Here is a 23,019-nt window from a genome sequence, read left to right on the forward strand (position 1 = left end):
GAAAAGCAAGAAACAGCATGCATTTCATCTGTACGTGTGGTCTTTATCGTGCTAGAGATGAGATAGTATTGTACTGATGTATGTGATATAACTGGTCATATGAATACTGTAGAATGGATGCAGTTCTTCATGGTGGTGTCCTGTGGACAGGGCACAACAGAGCTTGGCTGCGGGGTAAATTTAGCGTAGCAAGGGAGTATGTTTAGCTGCCTTGGGTTGAGTGAGAAATGGTATCCTGTGACAGTCGGTGATAGTGCTGGTAGGTCAAAGTTGAGCTCATGTGGTATATTTCAGCAGCAAGGCACAAGTGGTATGGTATATGGCCAATATACCAGAGCTAATTGCTGTTCTTAGACACAACAAAAACATTGCAGAATGCCTGGATACAGCAGGTATACCAAAAACCTGAGAGATGCCTTATTGCTATAAGAAACTGCTTACCAACTCAGTGAGAACAGTAATGTGATGTCATACATGTGCTTTACAGTCTCATATTCCACAGGTTCCAGGCAATCAGCATTCAGGATTAGACCTACCTGGTTTATAATATATCTTAAATGAGATGGATCACTCTGTTCAATATCACTTTGATTCATTTCTTTACCAGTTTTCTGGGATGTTGTTTTTCAGTGTTGCCATTTTTAGACAGGTTTTCCGCATTGGAGGCTACTAAGACCATGTAGTGGTACCCTAGAAAACTAATATGTTTAGCAAGTTTGGACATTTAGTCAATGTTCCTCCTCAGTGTCTTTTCATGTAATTATTTTCTCTTTCTCAAGAATCTCAAGGATGGCTAGAACCCTGTTTGTCTCATGTCTATAAACACAGGGCAGAATGATGTCTGCTGTAATATCTTGAGATAATGTGCCATGACAGATTGAATCGAAATTGTGGAGATGCTGATCAATGCCTAGACACCAATGCCCCCTAGCGTACACACATCCCATTGCCCATACATCTCCCTCAGAATCCACTGTCTCGCATGGACAAGCAGCAACGCTGCCTCTGGATCTGTTGGATTTGCAGTGTAGGTGTGCCCAGCTGCATGCAGAGCAGGCTGTATTTCACACCAAAAACGCAGAAGGAATGTCGCCAGTGTGAAAAGGTGAGTTACGACATTTAGTGATGCACTTGCGCACTGTACATCTTGTAGACTATTTGTGGATGTTTTGCATCGGAATGAAGCGGTATTCGGTGGCTGAACAACCGCAGCTCAGATGTGGGTCAGAGTGAAGTTCAGTGCGGCCGCGGTGAGTAGTGGGTATGGTTCTTCCGCGGCGCTTTACGCGGTTGATCTTTCCCGCTGCTTTGATACATGGTTGATTTGCATTTAATAGAGAACAGTGTCACACCATAGATAAAAATGTATGCGTACACATTTATCACAATTCAATTTGCCTACTCCTTGGTGGCATGGGTGTCATGTCATTCGTGACCTAGTCAAAACCTGATATAGTGTGGCTGTGACTGCACCAGCCAAAATTGCCTGCCCGATGTAACAGATATTCTGCACGTTTTATGGCTTTCTTGGATCGTTAACAGTTATAATTCAATATATCTCATTAGTCGGCTCCCTTTTTTAGCTAGTGGATGGATCTTTCGGATCTGAGGTTTATTGTGCAATGTTCACCGTTTGCCTCTAGTACGTAGTGTAGCCTACAGTTGGAGGAGCCAGTGTAGCCTACAGTTGGAGGAGCCTTCTATAGTAGGCTGATATTTAGAATGAGGAGGTTTCTTTCACTCTGTTATGGGTTATATTTATGCAAAAGGCATGAGGGGTTATGGTATATTGCCAATATACCACAGCTCATTATTACAAACTGGTTACCAATGCAATTAGAGCAGTAAAATGTGATGTGATGTTATACCCGTGGTATATGATCTCAAATAACACGGCTATCATCCAATCAGCATTCAGGGGGATGCTCCTTTGCGTTGTGACTAAGACCAGCTAAGCTGTGGTATTTTGGGCCATTCACCACACCCCCTGGTGCCTTATTGCTTACATATTTAGCAATAAGGCATGATCAGCATTTAGGATTTAAAGCACCCGGTTTATAGTGACCCTTTCTACATGGCCATGCTACATACTGTGCTGCCCTTTTCTGTCATTAATCTCACTGCGATCAGCACAGTAAGGCATTTGTATTGTTATTGATTGTATATTGAGCATGGTTGCCTGTTGGCTATAATTCACTAACAGTGCAGGACATTGAGGATATTTCTGTATGTTTAGAGGCAGGTGTCTGCAATGGAGCAACACCCATTATCTATTTAAAGAAGCGTACACCTGTAAAGAAACATCCAGTTATTTAACCAGTATGGTGTTAGTTCTCTACCCTTCCACGCCCTGACTCACATCAACACCATAGGTCTGTTCAGCCCTCTATTCCATTCCACATGAAGGAGTATAGAGCCAGGAATGTGGATTGCACACCACAAAAGTGTGTCAGCTCGATTTCTCTCTTCGCTCTTGATTGTCTGAGTTGTTCATTTAATCCAGGAAGCGTACATGAAAAGCCTGAGCAGGGTATCAACATCCTGTTCCCAGGGGAAAAGGAAGTGAGGTTTGAGGTACAATGTAGCTGAAACAACATGTGTTTTTAGTTTCTACCAACGCCGCTGTGACCTTTATCAACCCTCTTCTCGTGTGTTGCTGTGGTGTACTGTAGGACGCTGTGTGTTTGTATGTTTTACTTTCTGATGTTCTGCTTCTCCCGCTAGCTGACCATCTATATTATCTCGTTAATGTCTCGTTTCTGACTTCAATACACAATGCTGATGTATGACAGATCAGTTATTATGATATGGCCATTTCTGTGTAGAGATACCTAGAACCAAAATGGAAAGGTTATGGGAGATGACAAATTAAAGCTAACAGTATTGATTTATATTAGATATGGATATACAGTCAAGTGCAGTAAGAAACAGAACTGATTTATGATTCTTAAGGATCCCCATTTCCTTCTGCCAAAAGCAGCATCTACTCTTTCTGCTGTCAAGACAACAGAGAACCGATTCTTTGTAATGTAACATGGCATAATGCAAAATATCCATTTACAATTTATACGCAGAGACACAACAGCCTACATTTAAATTTAGAGTATAACATAAATAATACAGATAAATACAGTACAGAGCACAAAAGTGTTGTAGTGCACTGAACTGTACTGTAGTCTAACCTAATTTAATTTATAGTACTAGGCTTTGCTCTCCAGTGCTGCCCTGAGAGGTCCTCATTTGTTAAATGTGAGGGGCAGGATATCATATCCATAACACTGCCTGGTTCATTTCTATTACTGTAATTCCATTACCCAGTGTAAATCCACCTCATGTACTACAGGTCAATGTATTGTTTTAAATGAGGGGTGCCATGTCTTAGCTGACACTTCATTCTTTCTGCAGACGTTTTTAATCGAATCCATTTGCTCCTGTTTAATCGGAGTCATTGAAAGATGAATTGTAGCTTATATCAAACCCACGGGGAGATTCAACCTTGTTTTCAAGGTTATGTTCCAAAAGGGTGTGGGAACTTTCTGTGGGTCCCAACACCACCCGAACGATGGGCGTGGGTGTTTGTGTGTGTGCTCTACAACGTTTTGTTGATCAACAGCTGCTCAGAGGTTATCACAAGTGCACAGACAGATTGAGGTCTCTAAATAGCACAGCTGATGTTCTCTGTCGCCGTTTATTTAATTTGCAACAGACTTAAGCCTCAGCTTTTTATAGTTAACATACTCCGTGTATGTTTGTGTGTGTATACGTATGGCCATGCATTGAGTTTCTGTGTCAGGCTTATGTCTGCGTTCATGTCTGCTATTAGTTGTTTATTTCGATGTTTTCCCGTTGTCTTTTGTCCATCGTGTCATTATTACTCTTTTTGTCTCCCGTGTGAGCACAGTGCCAATGTTTGTTTGTGGTATGTGTCGGCATACGTGTGACCGCCAAGAAAGAGAAAGAGAAAAAAAAAGGAACCTCACCACGCCAAATGCGTGGCACAACGTGGCTCTCTGCCACCGTCAGGGCCGGGCATCGGGAGAGGAGGTGGGAAAGGGCTGGGGGGCTAATAGGGAGGGGGGCGCGATGGGATATTGTGTGGATGCCATGGTAACCAGGGGATCCGTGCAGTCTAGGTGTGCCACACAGGACGATGCCAGGCTGCATAGGGCTGAATGTGTTGGCATCTGTGATCACACAACATCCTTCCTCTCAGTCTGACTTTCAGGGCAAATCACACAGCAGGGGCCAACTGGTACAATGGGAGAGAGAGCTTGTAGAGGCCCAGACAGTCAGTTTAGTGTTTAGAGTTAGTTCCTTTTAAAGACTGCATTCAGGGACCTCTTATCTTTGGCTGTATGTGTGAAATGCTGTTCATATGTGCATAATTCATAAGTAGAAACACTATCATAATTAACTCAGCCATGGAATTCAAAGCAGATTTGAAATCGACAGCTCCACTTTTGCAACCAGTGGCAAAAAATCCCAGAATTCATGTAGAAAAAAATGAATACATATTTCTAAGAAATTAAGCTTAAATCACATGGCATGGCATGAAAATTGTTGTTTCATCATTCCTCATTATGCTCAGATTTTACTGCTAGCTTGGGGCGAAGGAGTAACATAGTGTATGTGTTATGGTTGTTAATTTTCTATATGGCTCTGTGTGGTATTCTGTCCATCTCTGAGGGCTGTGGAAGCATGTCCATCCTCCTTGCCCTTATTTGCCCCATGACCATCAGTCCCAGGGCACATCCTAGATAAACAGCCTAATGAGTGTTTATGTTACATTAGTTTCGCATCCTGCTCTCATTACTGTCTCCGCTGGACCCCAAACACACACAGAAATTTCATTAAAACGGGAAATTATACAGTGAATGTGACATCAATGTACGTACGGTGCAGACATTTCAACATGTTTCACTGTAGCTGAGGAGGTATCAAAAGGCCGACCGACTGGCAGCTTTCACACACGTTGTTACTTCAGTTCAGCTGGCAGTTTTTCATGTCCAGGGTTTGGTGCGCTAGTTTGTAACTGATAGTTTGTGTTGCCCAAAGGCTGTGATTTTCCACATGGCCTGGTTGGCTATGTATCTTTGGTTGGCTATGGCCCTCTCAGATGACCGCTTTGAGTGGGGGGCCTGCCCCATATACTCTCTTAAACCCACGCGGAGATGTCGGCACTCCATTGGTCATTGTGTATGTGTGTGTGCGTGTGTGTGTGTATGAGAGGAGAGAGAGTGGTGGGGGGGGGGGGGGGTGCTGTGATGAATATGAGAATAGAGGTCACAGGTACTTTTAAGCCTATGATTCACTTTACTGACAGTGTGCCTTTCTCTGTTCTCTCTCTTTCTCTCTATCTCTGACAAACACACACACACACACACACACACACACACACGAGCACCCACAAACACAATGACTGACACCCACACACACCCAAGTATTATTGCCACCACAAGGAACGGTATGCTTCTGTTGTTACCAAGGCAACAGTAGACGCTTCCATTCTGTCTGCGGGGTCAGAATTCGATACTGGATTCAAGTCTTCCCTAGAGGGCGTATACCTGTGTGTGTCTGTGTCTAAGTGGGTGTGACGTGTTCCCCCCCCCACCCATTCTTACTTTTAGAAACCCTCCTGGATTCTTTGATTACAGATAGATACGGCAAATGATTTCAGCTGCATTCATCGTGTCGTGTTTTTGGAGTCCGTGCAGTCCTCCGCTAGCCACAAGCTGTACTCATAGGTAACAGTAAATACCTCCGTCTTCTGGTTCATTGTGCTGGACAGTGGGCTTGGGATCGCATCCCATTCAGTAGTCATGCTGTAATGTCATGTTCACCATTTTACACGGGTATCCAAGAGCAGATATTCACGCGCCCACAGGAGAATCCCCTTACACATGGCAGATATGCAGGATAACATGCGAAGTGGGCTTGTCTGGGTGTTATGAGTAAAGGGTTAGGTACATAATTTATAACCGTAGGAACTTTTACATGATCCTGAGGAGAGGGTTGGTTATTGGTAGGGGGTTGTTGGGGCAACTGCATAGAGACAGGTTTGATCCAGTAGGGCTAAATTGAGAGTCACACATAACAGGGTGTAAAGCCTCAGTCTGGAGCACAGGTCATGCTGGGGTCAACCAAGACGGGGCTTACAGTACGGCGTTGCTGGCTCAATGTTTGGGGGTATGAAGACAGATCAAGATCTACTAAGACACACAGAAAATGACAGAGACTTTCAGCTGAGTCGTTTGTGTGTTTTGCATGCAACCACGTTTGTCATGTGCTGCATCTGATATGCATGTGCCTTTCGTTGTGTGGAACATGGGCTGTTCCTTTTTGTCTCCACACTTTGCTGTTTCCATCACTCTGGTTCTTTGATCATCCACTGTGGAGGTTTTCCATTTCTGAGGGTCACGGGTGCTTTCCTTTTCGTATTGTACCTAACAGTTGATTTTGACATGTATGATCCCTGGCGATGTGTCTTTTTGATTTATTCTGATTTATCTGCCTCAGTATGGCCAGCTTGATTGGTGCTGGCACTTATTTGGTCTTACGTTATCAGACACCAGCAACTGAGTCCAAATGCAAATGCAATACCTAGAATCAAGACTAGACATTGACAGCTCTCTTGAATTGAACAAATACAACAAACACACCTGCTTTGTAAGAATCATCTGGAAGGATGATTGCCCAAATACTTTGTGGGTGACAAATGTACAAAACTAAAATGGAGGGACTGTAATATCTAAATGCATCATCCAAAATGAATGTAAATATGATCACATTAAAGCTAACGTTAACCCCATAGTCTCTGTATAATTTCTGAAATATAGAAAACGATAAAAAAACAAAAAATGTGTCACAGTACTAAAACTCTCTGTGTGTGTGTGTGTTTGTGTGTTGTGTGTGTGTGAATGTTAGACTAATCATAGAGGATCAAGCTGTCTGCTTTTTTTTGTGGAGACCTGATGTACCTGCCTTTAAATCCCATCAGAATGCTGATGGATTGGGTTACAAATCATCCTGTCTTTTGCGCTTTTGCAGTAATCCCCACATCTCCTACTATAGCTTTCATGGTAATGAAGTGGAGAATACTTATCTTAATATCCTTTCTGCCAGGCTGTCAACCACTGAAAAACACCAACATGTGTGGGCTGGTACCTACATTTTAACATGTACATTTCTTTTCACTTCGGTGTTTGTGGGTTCCTTGGACTGAGATTGGCCTACTGGCTGAGATAAGCTGTTAACTATGGCTCGGATTTCTTTTTACCAGTCATTTCAGCTTACTTTAACTACTGCTAGCTACAAATCCTAGGAAGTAGTGAGGGCTTTTGAACATGCTTATTTTGAATGGCAAATTTTACTGCTGTTCTATTTATGTCCATAAATATGGCATTAACAAATCATGTGGGACACTGGTCATGAACATTTTATCTGTGTACAAGAGACTCAGCAGGACAATCAATATGGCAGAATAAGAATCGGGAATGTTTAAATTATAATGATTGCTTAAAAAATGGCTATGTGATTTTCTTTTTGGTTAATCTGAACATAAAGGGTTTCAACCAATCACATGATCAGAAAGCTCTTTCCATCTGAAAAGTCTCACGTGATACGTTCAAATGATAAAATAGTCAGAATACAAACTGGGAAAATATTAAACTGTTATTATTAGTAACACCCTCTACTCTCCCCCTCTTTCAGGTCACTGTGTCGAATGAAGGATCTCTACGGGGTTGTGGTCAATGTCTTCTGTCTGTTGCCAGTCTTTCTACGTCGTTAGCCTGTGTCTTCCTGGAGCAGACCACCCTCACCTTCCAGCACCACGACCTGGCTCTCCCCTAAGACCCCTGGCCAATCACTGGCTCTGAACAGTGTTGCCATGGACACTGAGTCCACCCACTCTGGCTACTCCAGCCGCTCCAACAGATCCAACAGACATGGGTATGAACTGACTACCCCTCTTACTTTTATTTATTTTTTGTTTAATATTACCTACCTACACACACACACATACCGTGCCAGCCCATGGGATGGTGGGCTGCCACTGAGCTGAATAACACAGAGGTTCATGAGAGGGGTATATAAAAAAGGTTGACCTTATTTCCATTCTTTTTACAACCATGCAAACCAATATTGAATTTATTGGCGAATAGTCACAGGATCTCTTCTAAAACGTCAGAGTATAAGAGAAGAAACGAGTTCATTATATTAAGAAAATATGTAATTTCACAATTCCAAGTTATACAGTGTTACAAAGAACAAGATAAATAGGCGAGACTGGATGTAAGGTTCGGTCGCAGGTGAGTGTTCAGACCCAGTCGGCACCAGCAGGGAGCAGGCTTATGCGATGCTGTTTGTCCCCGCATTGTGTTCCTCTGTCAAACAAACTGTAAGGGAGGGAGAGAAAGAGATGAGCTACGGACAGAAAAGATGGATTACGTTTTGTCACAGATGACAGCCTTTAACCTCTGCCACCGAATGACTCTGACTGCTTGTTTAAGCGAGAGAGGCCACAGTGAGGGATTCGTCTTTCGTCCGACCCCTCGTCGCCGGGTCATTCGCCTTATTTTCTCCTTCTCCCCGTGTTCCGTAGGGAGCAGAGCCGCCGCGAGCGTCGTAAGCTCAGCAGTAAGGACAGCAGCCGGTCGGAGAGGTCTGTAGTCATCAACACATCCGACGGGCCCACCCCAGCCTCCCCCGTCCACGCCGGCGATGCCCTGCTGGAAGTCCCTGCCTCAGTGGCTGGAGACGATGCCCCAAGCCTCCAGGTAAGCGCCGACCTGCCGCGTTCTGATGCTAACCATGGCTGACAGATTCCAGAGGCCCTGCCCGGCTATTACCCACACCACAGCACCTGCCTGCGGGAAGCCATTTCCCATCCAATACCAGACAACACCATGCTGTTATGAACTTAGACATAATCACCTTAGTGACACGCCATGATCGCCCGAGTAACTACTGGCCAAACTGGTCAGGTTTTGCATCCCTCCCACTGATATTAGCATCTGAAGTCATTCAGCAGATGCTCTTATCAAGCAGTGCTGGGCCCCATGCCCAGGAATGAAACCCACAACCCTGGTGCTGGAAGTGCCATGTTCTCCCAGCTAACCTACACAGCAAACAGTATTTACTCTGCTTTGTTACTGCGTATGGGTGTATGCCAGTTTTACAATCCCCTGGTGGGGAACCAAAAATCCCAGCAAGGGCACTGAAACAAGGACATTAGTTCCAGTCCCAGTTGGGAATTTCATTAAATTTTTTGCTCCGGGAAAAATAATAATGGAGCCGTACCAGAAAAACGCGAGTCCATCACGAAGATTCCAGCAGAACGACAAGCACGCTAAAATGTGGCCCCGGCTCAGAATGTTCGCACACCCCCAGAAATGAACAACGTGGCTGGGTCTCACACCGATGAGAAATGTGGTCATATTTCACCCCTGCATGTGGTTATTATCTCTGGACGCCAGCCTGTGAGACTACGGCTCTGGCAGTGGAGTTGTAACATGGCTCTGGGCTATGAACGCTGAAGTCGGGAGGCTAGAAACCGGCAAGAGCGAGAGGGTTCAGACGAGGGAGTGCTAGAGAGACGGAGAGAGAGAGAGAGTTTTGTTAGGATGAGAGGCTATACTCTTCCTTCTGCCCTGGGCACTATTCATATACTTTGACCTACATGAAATATAAGTGTGTGTGTCTGCGCGTGTGTGTGTGTGTGGATCCATATAACGTTTATGAGATTGCACATGAGCGAACGTGTTGTGTGCCGCAGTGAGTAGCGCTGCTCCATCTACATCTCGGCTGCACGATTAGAGCATCGGAGCCAGTGTCTGTGTCCCGTATTTCTATGCACATTTGCCAAACCTTTGGATGCTTACACTTAATTAGTAATGCTTGTAGTTTACACACCCGCTGTCCACAGGATAGCTCAGCCTCTGTTTACTAACTGGTGTAAATGGTGAGCTAATCTTATTACATTACTGTTACAGTGCAACGCGTCCAAATGGGCACGCGCCCCTTCCATGCCACTGCTGCTAAAGAACACTGCCATTTGAAATGGCCACAGCTAACGCTAATTTGCCCTGGCACAGAGGAATCCACATAGTCAGAGATTAGCGTTAGCATGCAGCCAAGCGCTACTCTGAGGAAAGCTGATATGGATAATCCTTGGCGTTTACATGCCTGCCTGTGATCTAAGGGTGTGCATGAAGTTCACGGGGAGGTTCTGTGTCATGGCACTGTTGGTTTCCCCGAGGCTGCCATCTTGGCCTCGCTCCGCACCAGTTCTCCTCCTCACTGGCTGGAGGTCAGATAACAGGGTTTTTGGAGGTAGTGGAAGGCAATCGGATTGGGAATGTTCTCTCTCGTTTGTCCTTTTGGCCCGTGATACACACGCACACACACACATGCACGCACTATGGACATAAACGCACTGTGCATTCCAATGCTGGAAAGAAAAACCTTTAGCTGTGCCACTGTGGAGTCTTTGTGTGGCAGTAAATGTCATTGCTTTTTTGTCCATTAAATCGTGTGACAAACGCATACACACACACACACACGTGAATTGACAGACATACAGAGATAGAGATGTTCGTATAACCTCTGGTCGTACTAGTGAGGCTCCTTTGTCTGTTGACTTAGTAGATTACTGAATGTGAGCGAAGCAAAGCCTGTTAGTCAGTCAGTCAGTCAGTCATTGTTAGGTTGTTGTTGTTGTTGTTGTTTTCTGTGTTTGATGATAACAGGCCTAGCAAGGCTGGGTATATTATCTGTATTCACACTCTGCCAGGCATCAAACCAGCCTGTTCTCACTGGCAGACGTTACATAGTACACTTAAATCCGGGACACACCATGTAGTATAATATGTTACGTTACGTTCTGTGACATTATTTTAGCCTAACAACAAAATACCGGTCCTAGAAAATCTTAAGTAGCAAAACTAATATGACAGTTTTTCCCAAAAACGTACGATATGTTATGAGTTTGCTGAAACCTTTGTTATTCATACGTAATGGTTAAGGCAACATTAGCCTTGTCACCAGGACATATTATCTTGCGTGTTGTCCTTTAAATTCACAACCATGGGAACCATTCCTGCCCACCATCTCTGAGGGGGGCAAACAACACCCATAACACCCTAGCAAACCACCATTCAAATATAGATACTAATCAGAACATTACGAATGGAGTGTCCCAGATGTATGCTCACCATGCCATGTCTTGCCTGTGAGGCCATGTTGATCACACACCACCAATAAAATAAATTAATGAACAAAGAAATATTGGTTATGTTTACAGTGTTATTTGCTCTTTTCCTAATGGCAATGATTCACAAATCTTGTTGCTGTCAAGGGGACTCGCGAGGGAGACGCACGCTCTCTCCCGGCGCAGTGTTCGGCGTGCGTCGTCGCCGGCCTTCTAGTCACGGCGCCCCTCCTCCCACGGCACTGTCATGTCTTGTTATTGCACGCACCTGGTGTCCATTCCCTCGTTAGGTTACCTGTATTAATTCCTGTGTTCCTGGGCGTCTTTGTGAGGTATTGTTCTGTGCTGTGTACTAGTGCACATTGTCGGCACACCTATTTTTTGCGCTTTGACGCTTCCCCTTCTTTTGGGGGTTATACGTGCTATTGATTATTATAAAACATAATCTACCTACCTTCCCGCGATTGGCTCCTTCCTTCCTTGCACACCACGACGACACCCATCCTGACAGTGACTTTGATTGCACATTGCTGTATTTGGTCTATCAAATACTTGTGTCTTTGTGATCGGAAGGAAATGTGTTCCTAATGTGGTCATACCTTTGACAGGAGGTTAGGAAATGCAGCTCAGTTTCCATTTCCTTTTGTGAGCAGTGTGCACATAGTCTCTCTCTGCCTTTCGGTTTCTTTCTCTCTGTGCTACTGCCTGTCTCTCTCTATCCTCCTCTGCCCCTGGTCTTATCTGTGTGTATGCCAGCCTCCATTCTCGTTAGTGTTCAGTTAATCTGTGGGATTCAGACACAGTACAAATCATAGGAATGAGCCCTCATTTACCGTATCCCTACTACGCAGAGACATCGAGGACATGTTGGATAATACATTTGCTCTGGGGTGTTCACTGATCTTTAAAATCGAGGGGAATTGTGAGACGGGGTCGAGTCATGTGGTGCGATGATCTATTAGATTAAGTAAATACTAAGATAACCGACCCCCCCTCCGTGACATCACTCCACCACATAGAGGCTGCTGGGTTAATGTTTTCTCTCCTTCCCAGCCCTATTTGGCGTGGTTGAATTAAAGGAAGAGGATAAGGGTGCAGAGGCCAGAACATTCATACCTTCCTACTCACAAACAATTAACCACACAGGATCATTGATAAGCCTCAGCCACGCCATTATAAACCTGTCCCCCGTTTCTCTCCTAGTCTCTATCAGTGTACCAATATCCTAATGATAATATATGATGTTAAATGTGTTATCATCTAAAATATGCCCTGTTGTACATATTAAAATGATGTAATATTATCTTAATGATGTAATAATATGTAATAGCATATATTATAATCTAATATACGCCCTGTTATATATTAATAGAAAACGATGCATCTGGCAAAGGCATGAAGTCTGATCAGTGTCGTTTGGGTGAGGGAAGTGTGTGTATGCCTGTGCGTTCAGACGCAGGACTTCATTATTCATTATCTACTTTTAATATGCAGACATACACTGTTTCCAGATCCTTACCTGAAAGGCACCGAGAACACAAAGCTCAGTGCAGCAGACACAGAACTAAAGAGAGGGACAAAGACAGAAACGCAGAGAGAGAGAGCCATGAGGGGAGAGTAGATAGAAAGAGACAGAGAAAGAGGGAGAGGCAGAACGAGAGACGGAGAAGCAGAAAGAGAGACAAGAGGGGCAGATACAGAAAGAGAGAGCGGGAGAGAAAATAAATCCACGGCAGTAAGAAAAATGTTGTCTTCAGCAGACGGATATTTAATCAGTCTGTCGCTGTGCTCCTTCCTGCACATTTATGCTAAACTGCATCCTGAGCTGGGAGACAAAATTTGACTCTAATTTGCAATGATGAGCCTGCATATCATATCAGCCTTATTGTTATTCAGACTCCAGTGTGTGCACGTGTGTGTGTGTGTGCACGTGTGTGTGTGTGTATATATGGGTGTGTATATGTGTGCACGTGTGTGCCTGTCTCATCCCTGGTCATTATGAGCCATTCAACTGTGTAGCGTCATCCTCTGTTTGGATTATTGGGGAGCCGGAAGCCAGTGAAAGTAACAGAACTCCAGGAGAACCAAAGGCCCTTGAAAATGAAATGGGGGGTTTGGTGTGTTTGCTGTATACCTCAAGGGTTTACGTCTGCAGTCAGCATGTCTCCTGTTTGTCTGTGTGCTCCAGACAGATAATGGAATAACACCATGCTTGACAACTATCTACCCGTGTGTATTTGTCTCTTTGATTCGTCTCTCACATGCTTTTCTTTCAGAAGCCTTTTTGCTGTCCTTTGTTTTCACCCTCGTCCTTTTCTCCGCCGTTCTGAGCCCTCTCCGGATGTGCATGTTGCTGTCAGTCAGAGATGTGTTTTAACGTCCTTCCTTCCGCTCTCCACTGCCGCCGCCTCCTCTTGGTCTCAGGACGACAACTGGGGAGAGACCACCACAGCGGTGACGGGCACCTCAGAGCTCAGCCTGTCCCAGGAAGAGGTGGTGGGCCTGGAGAAGGGCCCCGAGGACGGCCGGGGGCAAGGCTGGCGATGCTACGCTCCCCTGGCTCTGGGCCTCTGTGTGGGGCTGCTGGTCCTGGCCACCCCCCTGGCCTTCCTGATCCTCCCGGCGGTGCTGTGGCCGGACCGGCTGCAGGCCTGCGGCTCGGCCTGCGAGGGCCTCTTCCTCTCGGTGTCCTGTAAGCTCCTGATCCTCCTGCTCGCCGTGTGGGCCGTGTTCCTGAGGCAGTCCCGCGCCAGCCTGCCCAGAGTGTGTGTGTACCGGGCCACCCTGGCCACTCTGACTCTGCTCCTCACGCTGTCCTACTGGCTGTTCTACGGGGTTCGCATCCTCGACTCGCAGGTGTGTGTGCCCGCGCGCGCGTGTGTGTCCGCGTGTGTGTGCCCGCCCGCTCGTGTGTGTGTCGGTCCCTGTCCTAATCCTGTGCGTTCCCCAGGATGAGGACTACCAGGGAATCGTCCAGTTCGCCGTGTCTCTGGTGGACTCCCTGTTGTTCGTCCACTACCTGGCCGTGGTGCTGCTGGAGCTCCGACACCTGCAGCCCTCCTACAGCCTGTGTGTCACCCGCTCCACCGACGGAGAGACGCGCCACTACAACCTGGGACAGCTCAGGTGACGCCGCGCGCACACTCAAACGGTCACGTGCAAACCATGAATGGGTTTGAGCCCTGAACGCTGTCGTTTCGGCGGTACACTCTCGCCTCTGTCTGTCAACGCTGTTTCTAATGGAGCATAGACATTTCTGATAGCTTTAATGGACTCTTCTGTAATTATAGAACATTATAGCATATTTTTCAAGTGAATTTATGCATCAGGAGTCTGGCTATATGAAGTCAGTCTATCCTACCGCAGAGCGTCAGGAGTCAGGATGCTGTAATTGTTTTGAACTGATGTCTCTTGGCCGAGGGCAGCTGATTAATCTACTAGCAGTGACATTTACAGACATTATGAGAGATTGACTGTAGAATGCACACGCGCACACACACACACACACACAGTGCATGATTTGAGACTCATGTCCGGGGGAGTATGTCAATATCAGTAATTAAGTTGGTCAATCACCCAGAATGGGACCTAATGGGCCTCTGCTAATAAAATGGATTGGGGGATGGCCCTGTGATAGACTAGGTTTTGTCCTGGAGGTGTACATTAAGTACATCAAGTTGCCTCTCGCTCCAGAAACAGGAGATTGGTCCAATAAGGAGGAACAGCAACTACTTTTATATTCTTTTGTCGAACCATACTAATCTGACCCTCTGTTCGAAGGAACTTTTTATGAAGTCTTCTTCACATTATACTGTAGACAGAGTATCATGAATGTGTATAATCCAGCAGCTGAACCTCTAGCTATTCAATAGAAATGTCAAACAGGAAACAGCTTCCAATAAGTTGTTCCCGGCATCTACTTTCTTTGCAGCTTATTCTCTGCCTTCCGCAATCTCTCTTCCTCATGTGAGAGACTCTGAAGTGCCAGAGACCCTGCCAAAGGACAGGTTGACTAAGTGTTCGTAGACCTGACCTGGCGTTGATATATGTTTTGTGTCTGTCACACCTGGCCTTTGTGCCTGACACGGCCTGACCTCCTGTAGAAAAAGACCTGAACAGAGTCTAACAGAGGGCATTCTTTATGACAGAGCCCTGAGGGTCTTGGTCTAAGTATGTAGCGAGACGTACCGTTGCTTTTTACTCAAGCTAGCTTCAGTTACCGTCACATTCCAGCTCAGGCTTCATCCTACTGCAACGCACCAAAGGATACATTCCCATAGAAATGATCCCGGCTGTAAGGTTACTGGCTGTCACGCTGCCAGTTATCTCCAGGCGACATCAAGGGCCGAGCTCGCTAACTCGTAAACCTTGTCCCGTATTGTCCGGGCCAGTTGTGTAGATGTGTGGAATGCTGTTCATCACATGGTTCAAATCAACAGGGATGTTAAGGTAATGGTCTGTTTGCTTTGTTTCTGACCTTCTTCAACTGTTCCGTTCTTTTTTCTCGATCTACCCCCCACAACTGTCCCTCTGTCTCCACCCCCTCCCACCCCCCATTATCTCTCCCCCCTATCGTCTCCGCCCCGACAGTATTCAGAGGGCAGCTCTGTCCGTGCTGGAGTTCTACTACAGGGACTTCCCCCTCCATAACCCCGCCCTTCTCTCCGCCTCCAAACACCGCGCCGCCAAGCACCTGGCTGGCCTGAAGGTCTACAGCGTGGACGGTTAGTGCGCCAGCAGCTTTGCCACGGCTAATCCGCGGCGACTGCGTTTCTGCCTCTTCGTCAACCCGACTCTCCGGTCTCTCGGCTGTGTTTATCCGTGTTTCGCTGTGATTTACCGCCTACTCTCCTGTGTCACCCTCAGCAGTGTTCACAGCTACTACTACTGAGTACTTGTGACAGTACAGTGACAGTGAGTAAAGACGGCTTAAGAGCGGGCTCTGTGTGCCCTGTCCCCTTTTCACTAGCGTGCATTGCTAAGCCCACTCCCTTGCGCTCCTGAAGCAGTGTGTTCGTACAATGTCCTCCTGGAACACCCCCTCCCCCTCTCCTGAAGGTATACGGCTGGGGAGGGAATGGGGGAGAGAATGGGGGAGGGAGGGCTTCAGAGGCATTGGCGTTTCAGCATTTCAATAATTTATCACAGTATCTTATTCTGCACATTCTCCTGCTATCTGCATCTCTCTCTGTCACTGTCTATATATCATTCTCTCTCTCTCTAACGCTCTCTTCCATCTCTCTATCTCTTTACTCTGTTTCGCTATATATATCTTTCTGTGTCTCTGTCTATGTATGTCTGTCTCCCTCTCTCTCTCTATATATATATATATATATATATATATATATATATATATATATATATATATATATATATATATGTGTGTGTGTGTGTGTGTGTGTGTGTGTGTGTGTGTGTGTGTGTGTGTGTGTGTGTGTGTATATATATCTCTTTTGTGCCGTTGTTTTATACATCACTGTCTACTCTCTTTTTCTCTATGTTTTACAACTCTAATTATTTTTGGAGACTTTGAAAACATATTTAATTAAACTTAATTGAATTCGAGACAGGTTATGCCATAACTGCACAAACACACACTCACACACACACACACACACACACATTGGTGTTAATGATTCATTGTTTAATCTGTCTTGACCTATATCTGTGGAGGTTATTCAGTTGAACTCCCCCATTCCCAGACCAGATTCCACCACTCCACATTCATATCCCTTAGGAACGCTCATTTAGCCTCTTTATGAGTCTGTGTATTTGTATTCATCAGAGAGAGAAGGGAATCAAACTGCTGCTGTTGCCTTTGAAGTCTGTAATGTGTTTGTTTTGAGTACTCGCTAGCCTGGTTACCAGATGTGTGGCTTATTACATGTAAGAAGTCATTTAGCCGACGCCCTTATCCAGAGTGATTTACTGTTGTGATTGCATACATTCAGATACTGGCACTGTGTGTGAATTGAACACAGATATTGAACTGAGCTGCACGGGTAGTGTTTTCCCAACTCTGTCATCTGGCAGTCGGCTAAACCATATTCACATCTGACTACCAGGCTAAATATGTGATCACTTCTCAGAGAAATGATCTGAACTGTGAACTGCTAAGATGTTACACAGAATCTGCAGTGTCAGGGCCTCTGAATGGCGCAGCGGGGAAGTCACTGAGCTGTGCATCATTGCAAGACCAGATCTGACTCGTGCCCAGTGGTCCTGCGTCGCGCACGAGTCCAGGTTTGCAGGGTTAGTAACGGAACACTCCGTGTAGCAGCTCGAGCACCTGTGAGCTCCATTACGACAGAAGGCCAGAGTTTTTCTGGCACGTGAAGAATCCATTCTAGACTACCTGTTGGAGCAAGCCTTGTGATAAGAACCAAAACGGTGTGGACATGCTTCAGGAAACATGTCTCGACATCAACTGTCCCCGATCAACGGGGAGATGCGATGAAGCAGGTCACAGATGACACGTTATGAAACTGGAGAGAGAAACTGTAATAACTATTTTTTTTTTATAATAAGATTCTGTTGTTGTGCTGATTGGGCCTCACGGTGACCTTTCTGTCTGTGGTGTGATCCCCGGTCATAGGCCCAGAGAGCCCAGTGGGGTCTGCAGGAGGGTCTGGCGGGCCACAGGTCGGGGGTCAGTCACGCTCTGCCATCTCTGCCGCAGCCAAGCGTAGGGAAGCCACTCACAATGAGCTCTACTACGAAGAGGCTGATCTTGAAAGACGCGTTCGCAAACGAAGAGCCAGGTGAGAGAGCTGGGGAGAGGAAGGGGCCGATAGAATGAACAGAGACCAAAAGAGAGAGAGAGAGGGAGAGAGAGAGAGGGGGGTTGTTCGGTGAGCTGAGTGGATTGCAAGGTGGATGGATGGATGATGGTGAAAGGAAAGAACTGCTGAGTGGGATGAGGAGGGATGATAGGAGATCAGGGCGAAAGGAAACAACTGGGATTCTGCAGATGAACAGTTTGGCGTCTGTGTTTTCCTAATGGGCTTTCATTGAATGTATGAATGGCGGTTTTCCATAAACCTGTACGTTGCTGCAACGTTAGACTGGTGGTGGCTGTGGAGGAGGCCTTCATGCACGTGAGGCGGATGCAGCAGGAGGAGCAGAAAGTGGCCCCCGGCGACGTGATGGACGTTAGGGAGGCAGCCTTGGCCATCTTCCCCTCAATGGCCCGCGCCCTGCAGAAATACCTCCGAACCACCAGGAGGCAGCACTGCCACAGCATGGACAGCATCCAGAGGCACCTGGCCTTCTGCCTAACACACAACATGAGCCCCAAGGTTAGTAAAGAACGCGCCTCTCAACCCCTCAGCCATACCACCCTCATCACCTACCGTGCGACTCACGCCGTCGTTTGACCCTCCCCAGACGTTCATGAGCATTTATAGAGGATGTGATGTATTCGCGACTGGACAGACGCTCCCACAACTTGACTGACGTTTCGCCCCCCCCCCCCGCGCGACGTAGCAGAAAATGTGTTCAGCACCTCAACGTTTTCAACGCATTCTTTTGACTACTTTTGTAAGGCCGATGTTTGCTCGCTTGCGTGTGTATGTCCAGGCGTTCCTGGAGGCCTATCTGTCTCCGGGTCCAACCCTGCAGTACGGCCCCGAGCGCTGGATGGCTGGTCAGTGGACCCTGGTCAGCGAGGCAGCAGTCACCAGCGGTCTGAAGGACGCCACCGTCTTCTCGCTTCGGTGTCTAGACTTTAGCCTGGCGGTCGCGGTCAAGTCCATCCCCTACATTAGGATGACCGAGGAGTACGTCGACCCCAAGTCGCACAAGTTCACCCTGCGTCTCCAGTCAGAAACGTCCGTCTGACAGACACCAGTAGAAGGGCTTTGGCTGTTCTAGGACTTACACCATTTTGGTATGCTAATTCATGTTAAGTTCCTTGATCCCCTTTTTTACTTTGATATACTCTTATTGTGGTATTTTGTGGCTGTCTTAAATTATTGGTATTACTTTTTATAACTATTTTTTTGGCTGCTTGGTTTTTATTCCGTGTAATTTATATGAACAGATTCGTATGGGATATTGTAATAAGATGAAGAGATGGCTGTGCGTAGTTAATAAGCGTCTGGGATCCCCAGCCCCCCTGGCTTCTCTGGACCGAAGATGAAAGCAGGAAAGAGAGAGGAAATATGCTCTGATTTCTATTGTCCTGAGGCTCGCTAGTACATTGAATTACGTCAGAGTTTTTTCTATGCACTGTAAATGTCCCCTCCTGCATTTTTGTTCTGTGTGTGTTTGTGTGTGTGTGTGTGTGTGTGCGTGCAAACTATATCTACACCCAGTCTGGCTGTATATCTACCTGTCCCTGGAGCCTCCCTAGGGTTGCTATAGCAACAGTGGGTATTTCTTTTATATTGTCTGCCTTGCTAACATGAATGAACTGCTACTTAATCACCAATACAATTTTGGACTTCAGGGAACATTTTTATCAAACAAAAATCTGATTTTGTTTACTTCCAATGGATTGTACATGTTTAAATATACAGGAATTATTCAGAACTCTTTACTTTCTCCGCATTTTTTGTTACAGACTTTATAATCAACCTACACCATACCTGATGATTTTCTGCCAGTTTATTAAAAAAGCACTGGTGAACTGTGATTTTCAGGTCTCCTCACAGACTTTTAATTCCAGGCTTTGGCTAGGCCAGTCAATGACATTCAACGACTGGTCTACTCCAATCTAAGTTACTGAATACTGGGCGCTCTGAATCAGGTTTTTTTCAAGGACCACTCCGTATTTTGTTGTTCATCCTTTCCTAAATCCTGACCAGTTATGCTTTGTCACTCACTATTGTATGTAGATTGATGGAAAAAACAAATACATTCAATCAATTATAAATTAAGTATGTGGCACAAAAAATGTGGAGAACATGAAGGGGTCTGAATACTTTCGAAAAGCACTGTATAATATATATTACATTCGGTCATGTGAATAATTTAGTACATACCCTAAAAAGTTGTCTTTTTTGTGCTGATTTGGAAAAATGGATAGTTGAGCTGAAGTTCAGCCACATTCATGACAAAGATAATTTAAGTCACACTTAAGCCATTTTTGGAATTAAATAAACAGAAACACGATTTCCTTACACGGATAATGTAAGTACACCCGCTCCTTAACCATCACGTACAATGGCTAGAATTAGAACCAGGTATTTAGCCTGGTATTAAGTGAAAAAAGGCCTTTGGACGGAAGAACTTTGTTCTGTAAATCACTGAAGCTGTGGTGTTATGGTCTGGGGCTGCTTTTCTGCCCCAGGGCCAGCTTTCCATCAACGAGTCAACCATGATTTCTTCATTGTACCTGAGAATTCCTAAGGAGAATGTGAGGACATCTGTCAAATAGTTGAGGCTGAGCCAAACATGGATCTTGCGACAGGACAGTGATCCAGAACACACAAGCAAAGCGACGACAGAATGGCTCAAAAAGAACAGCGTTACAGACTGGCAAAGTCAGAGCCTAGATCTCAATCCTGTTGAAGTGCTGTGGGGGATTTCAGGTGAGCTATGCATGTTGAAGCAATACTGTAATCAATAGTGGGCAAAAATTCTCTCCTAGTTTGTGCAGGAGATGGGTATACCGTTACAGGAAATGGCTACTGAATGTTATTTCAGCCAAAACGGGCAGCCAGAGATGTACTTATTTGTTACATACGTCCAAATATGTGAGAACAATGACCATTTTCCAGGGGGTGTACTTGTTCACATGACTATGTTTTTTTTTAAATCCAGGTCATTGACACTTTTCTACCTTGTCTGACTGCCCATGGTTCTGAAAGAATAGGGCTGAACCGGGTCCTGTTGGGTTACCATAGGACTTCTAGACATAACAGTCCAAGGTGGTGTCAGAATGTGTTGGACTCAAACCCAAAGCAGTTGAGCAGACAAGTGTGCGAGACACATTTGGCTGAGTGTATGTGTGCATTTGCTTGTGTTTCTTTGTGTGTGTGTGAGAGAGAGAGAAACCTCTTGAGACTATCTGAGATTAATAAATATATAGTGTACTTTATGATTCGGCATCTACTGACAACACATTCAATAGATTTGTCTCTTATCTCTAGATGAAAGGCTGCTATTATTGTATTTTTGCAGATCCTAACCCTGTAAGTTGTATGAAGTGCATTGAGCCTCAAGCTTTTCATCTTCAGGTATGAAACAAGACTGCAGATAGAAGTAGGATGGTGCAATGTCCTTTATCCTAGTCTCCATGGTTGGAGCATTTCAGAAGACAAGAAAACACAGAGCTCGGGGGATGTTTGTTGTTCCAGACATGACTGATAGCTTCTCCATTACTGCCTCCAGGACTGCAAACACATATTGTCATGTACTGAAGCCTAATTCTGCTGATGGGAGTAGGGCCCCAATGATGCGTTTGGATGTTTGAAATGACATTTAATATTGATGCAGAGTTTTGACAAGATTCTCACGATAGTGACAACTGTGTCCCAAAAGTGACAGGCCTCCTGTTCATGACGGATGTGTTCAGTCGGAACAAAGACTGTACTGCCATCTAGCCACAACTATGAAAACTGCAACTGCTATTGAATTGGACTTGAATTTCTCTAATCTCTCTTGACTCAATTATCTACAGTATTCATTTGATTTAATATTGAATTGTTTTAATCATATCTTCCCCTATTAAGTGTGCATATATTTGAAGACTATGTTAGACAAAACATTTTTGGTAAATGTAATTGTACAATCATTGTTATCTCATAAAAAGTAACTTGTTGTTGAGGATTTTGTACTAATGAATATGTTGTTAGTGATTGATAGGTCTAAGGAAGGTTGCCAACCAATTGCTTTCTGTTATGAAATTCAACCAATTCAGATATGTTAGTTCTTTAAGGAGAAAGGATGCCTTTTCAAAGAGTTTTAACCAGTACTTGGTTTTGACGTGTCTCCTTCGCTAGAAAGGTGCCTCTGTTTTGAAGAACATATGATGTACACTAAACATGTTATTGTATGCAAGTATGTTTATCCAATAATCTATGGTTAGGATTGAGTGTGGGCCTGATTGAGTGAGTGATTGTCACCCTATATTTACTACTGACCAATTTAGTCTCAAGTGTTCACTGGTTGATTTTATAAGATTACAGATATGGAATTACATGAACTGTATCCAGACTCACATTTGTAAAAATAAATATTTGTATCAACATTTTCAAAATATTCTCATGCCTACTTTTGTAATATGTAAGTGTAGTATTGCAATATTTTCTTTATGTATTATATACTGTAGTGTGTGTGTGTTTATGTGTGCTGATTTGTATTCAGCTGTGCTCTACAGTATTAGAGGCAGTTAGTAAGAGAGTATATTTGCCTGAAGGTGGGTACGGTTGAAGGCAGAAAGACAGAGATGGAGGGAGGGATTATACCAAGAAGATTGAGGAGAGCCACTGACTTAATGGGCCCTCCCCCATCTGTACCCTGGGCCAATGGGGCACTGAGGAACCCTCCTGCCACTATACATTGTTTGTCTTCTAACTACCCACTGAGGGGGAGCAGGAATGAGAGATGAGTCAAAAGCCCAGTTTATACCTCGCTGTGTCTTGCGTCCTTTGTCTTGATCTTGGCCTGATTTGGAATTGCTCTTGTCTTTTTACACCCGTAAGGTCTGATAACAATCAGATCATAATGGATCTTCTAATCGTCTATTACTATGAGTATGATCAGAATACGGACGAAGCCAAGACATAGACTTCATGTTAGAGCCTGGTATAAACTAGGCTTTGGGGGAAAATAAAACCACAAAGAGAGTGAAACACCGAGAGAGA

At 45.1% G+C, this 23,019-nt stretch overlaps 1 protein-coding gene and 1 long non-coding RNA gene across 4 annotated transcripts; one reads left to right on the top strand and one right to left on the bottom strand.

The window, feature by feature from the left end:
- The first annotated feature begins 987 nt into the window (after nucleotides 1-987).
- On the top strand, nucleotides 988-22,394 carry LOC105031199 (vang-like protein 1). 3 transcript variants are annotated; one of them, XM_010905498.3, is made up of 9 exons: nucleotides 988-1,105; nucleotides 7,711-7,950; nucleotides 8,603-8,777; nucleotides 13,634-14,065; nucleotides 14,160-14,335; nucleotides 15,800-15,933; nucleotides 17,805-17,970; nucleotides 18,273-18,507; nucleotides 18,788-22,394. In XM_010905498.3, the coding sequence occupies exons 2-9, from the start codon at nucleotides 7,889-7,891 to the stop codon at nucleotides 19,046-19,048; spliced, it is 1,641 nt and encodes a 546-aa protein (XP_010903800.2). In that variant the 5' UTR covers nucleotides 988-1,105; nucleotides 7,711-7,888; the 3' UTR covers nucleotides 19,049-22,394. The 3 variants fall into 3 exon arrangements, with proteins under 3 accessions (XP_010903800.2, XP_019910046.2, XP_019910048.2); XM_020054487.2 differs by lacking the exon at nucleotides 988-1,105 and adding an exon at nucleotides 1,172-1,250; XM_020054489.2 differs by lacking the exon at nucleotides 988-1,105 and adding an exon at nucleotides 2,624-2,686.
- On the bottom strand, nucleotides 11,912-15,789 carry LOC109616698. Its single transcript, XR_002197943.2, has 3 exons — nucleotides 15,398-15,789; nucleotides 12,729-12,773; nucleotides 11,912-11,993 (listed from the first exon to the last, which is right to left on the bottom strand). It is a non-coding gene; the product is annotated as an uncharacterized LOC109616698 (long non-coding RNA).
- Nucleotides 22,395-23,019: the final 625 nt, after the last annotated feature.

Source organism: Esox lucius, chromosome 16, assembly GCF_011004845.1.
Source record: "Esox lucius isolate fEsoLuc1 chromosome 16, fEsoLuc1.pri, whole genome shotgun sequence".
Classification (NCBI taxonomy): Eukaryota; Metazoa; Chordata; class Actinopteri; order Esociformes; family Esocidae; genus Esox; species Esox lucius.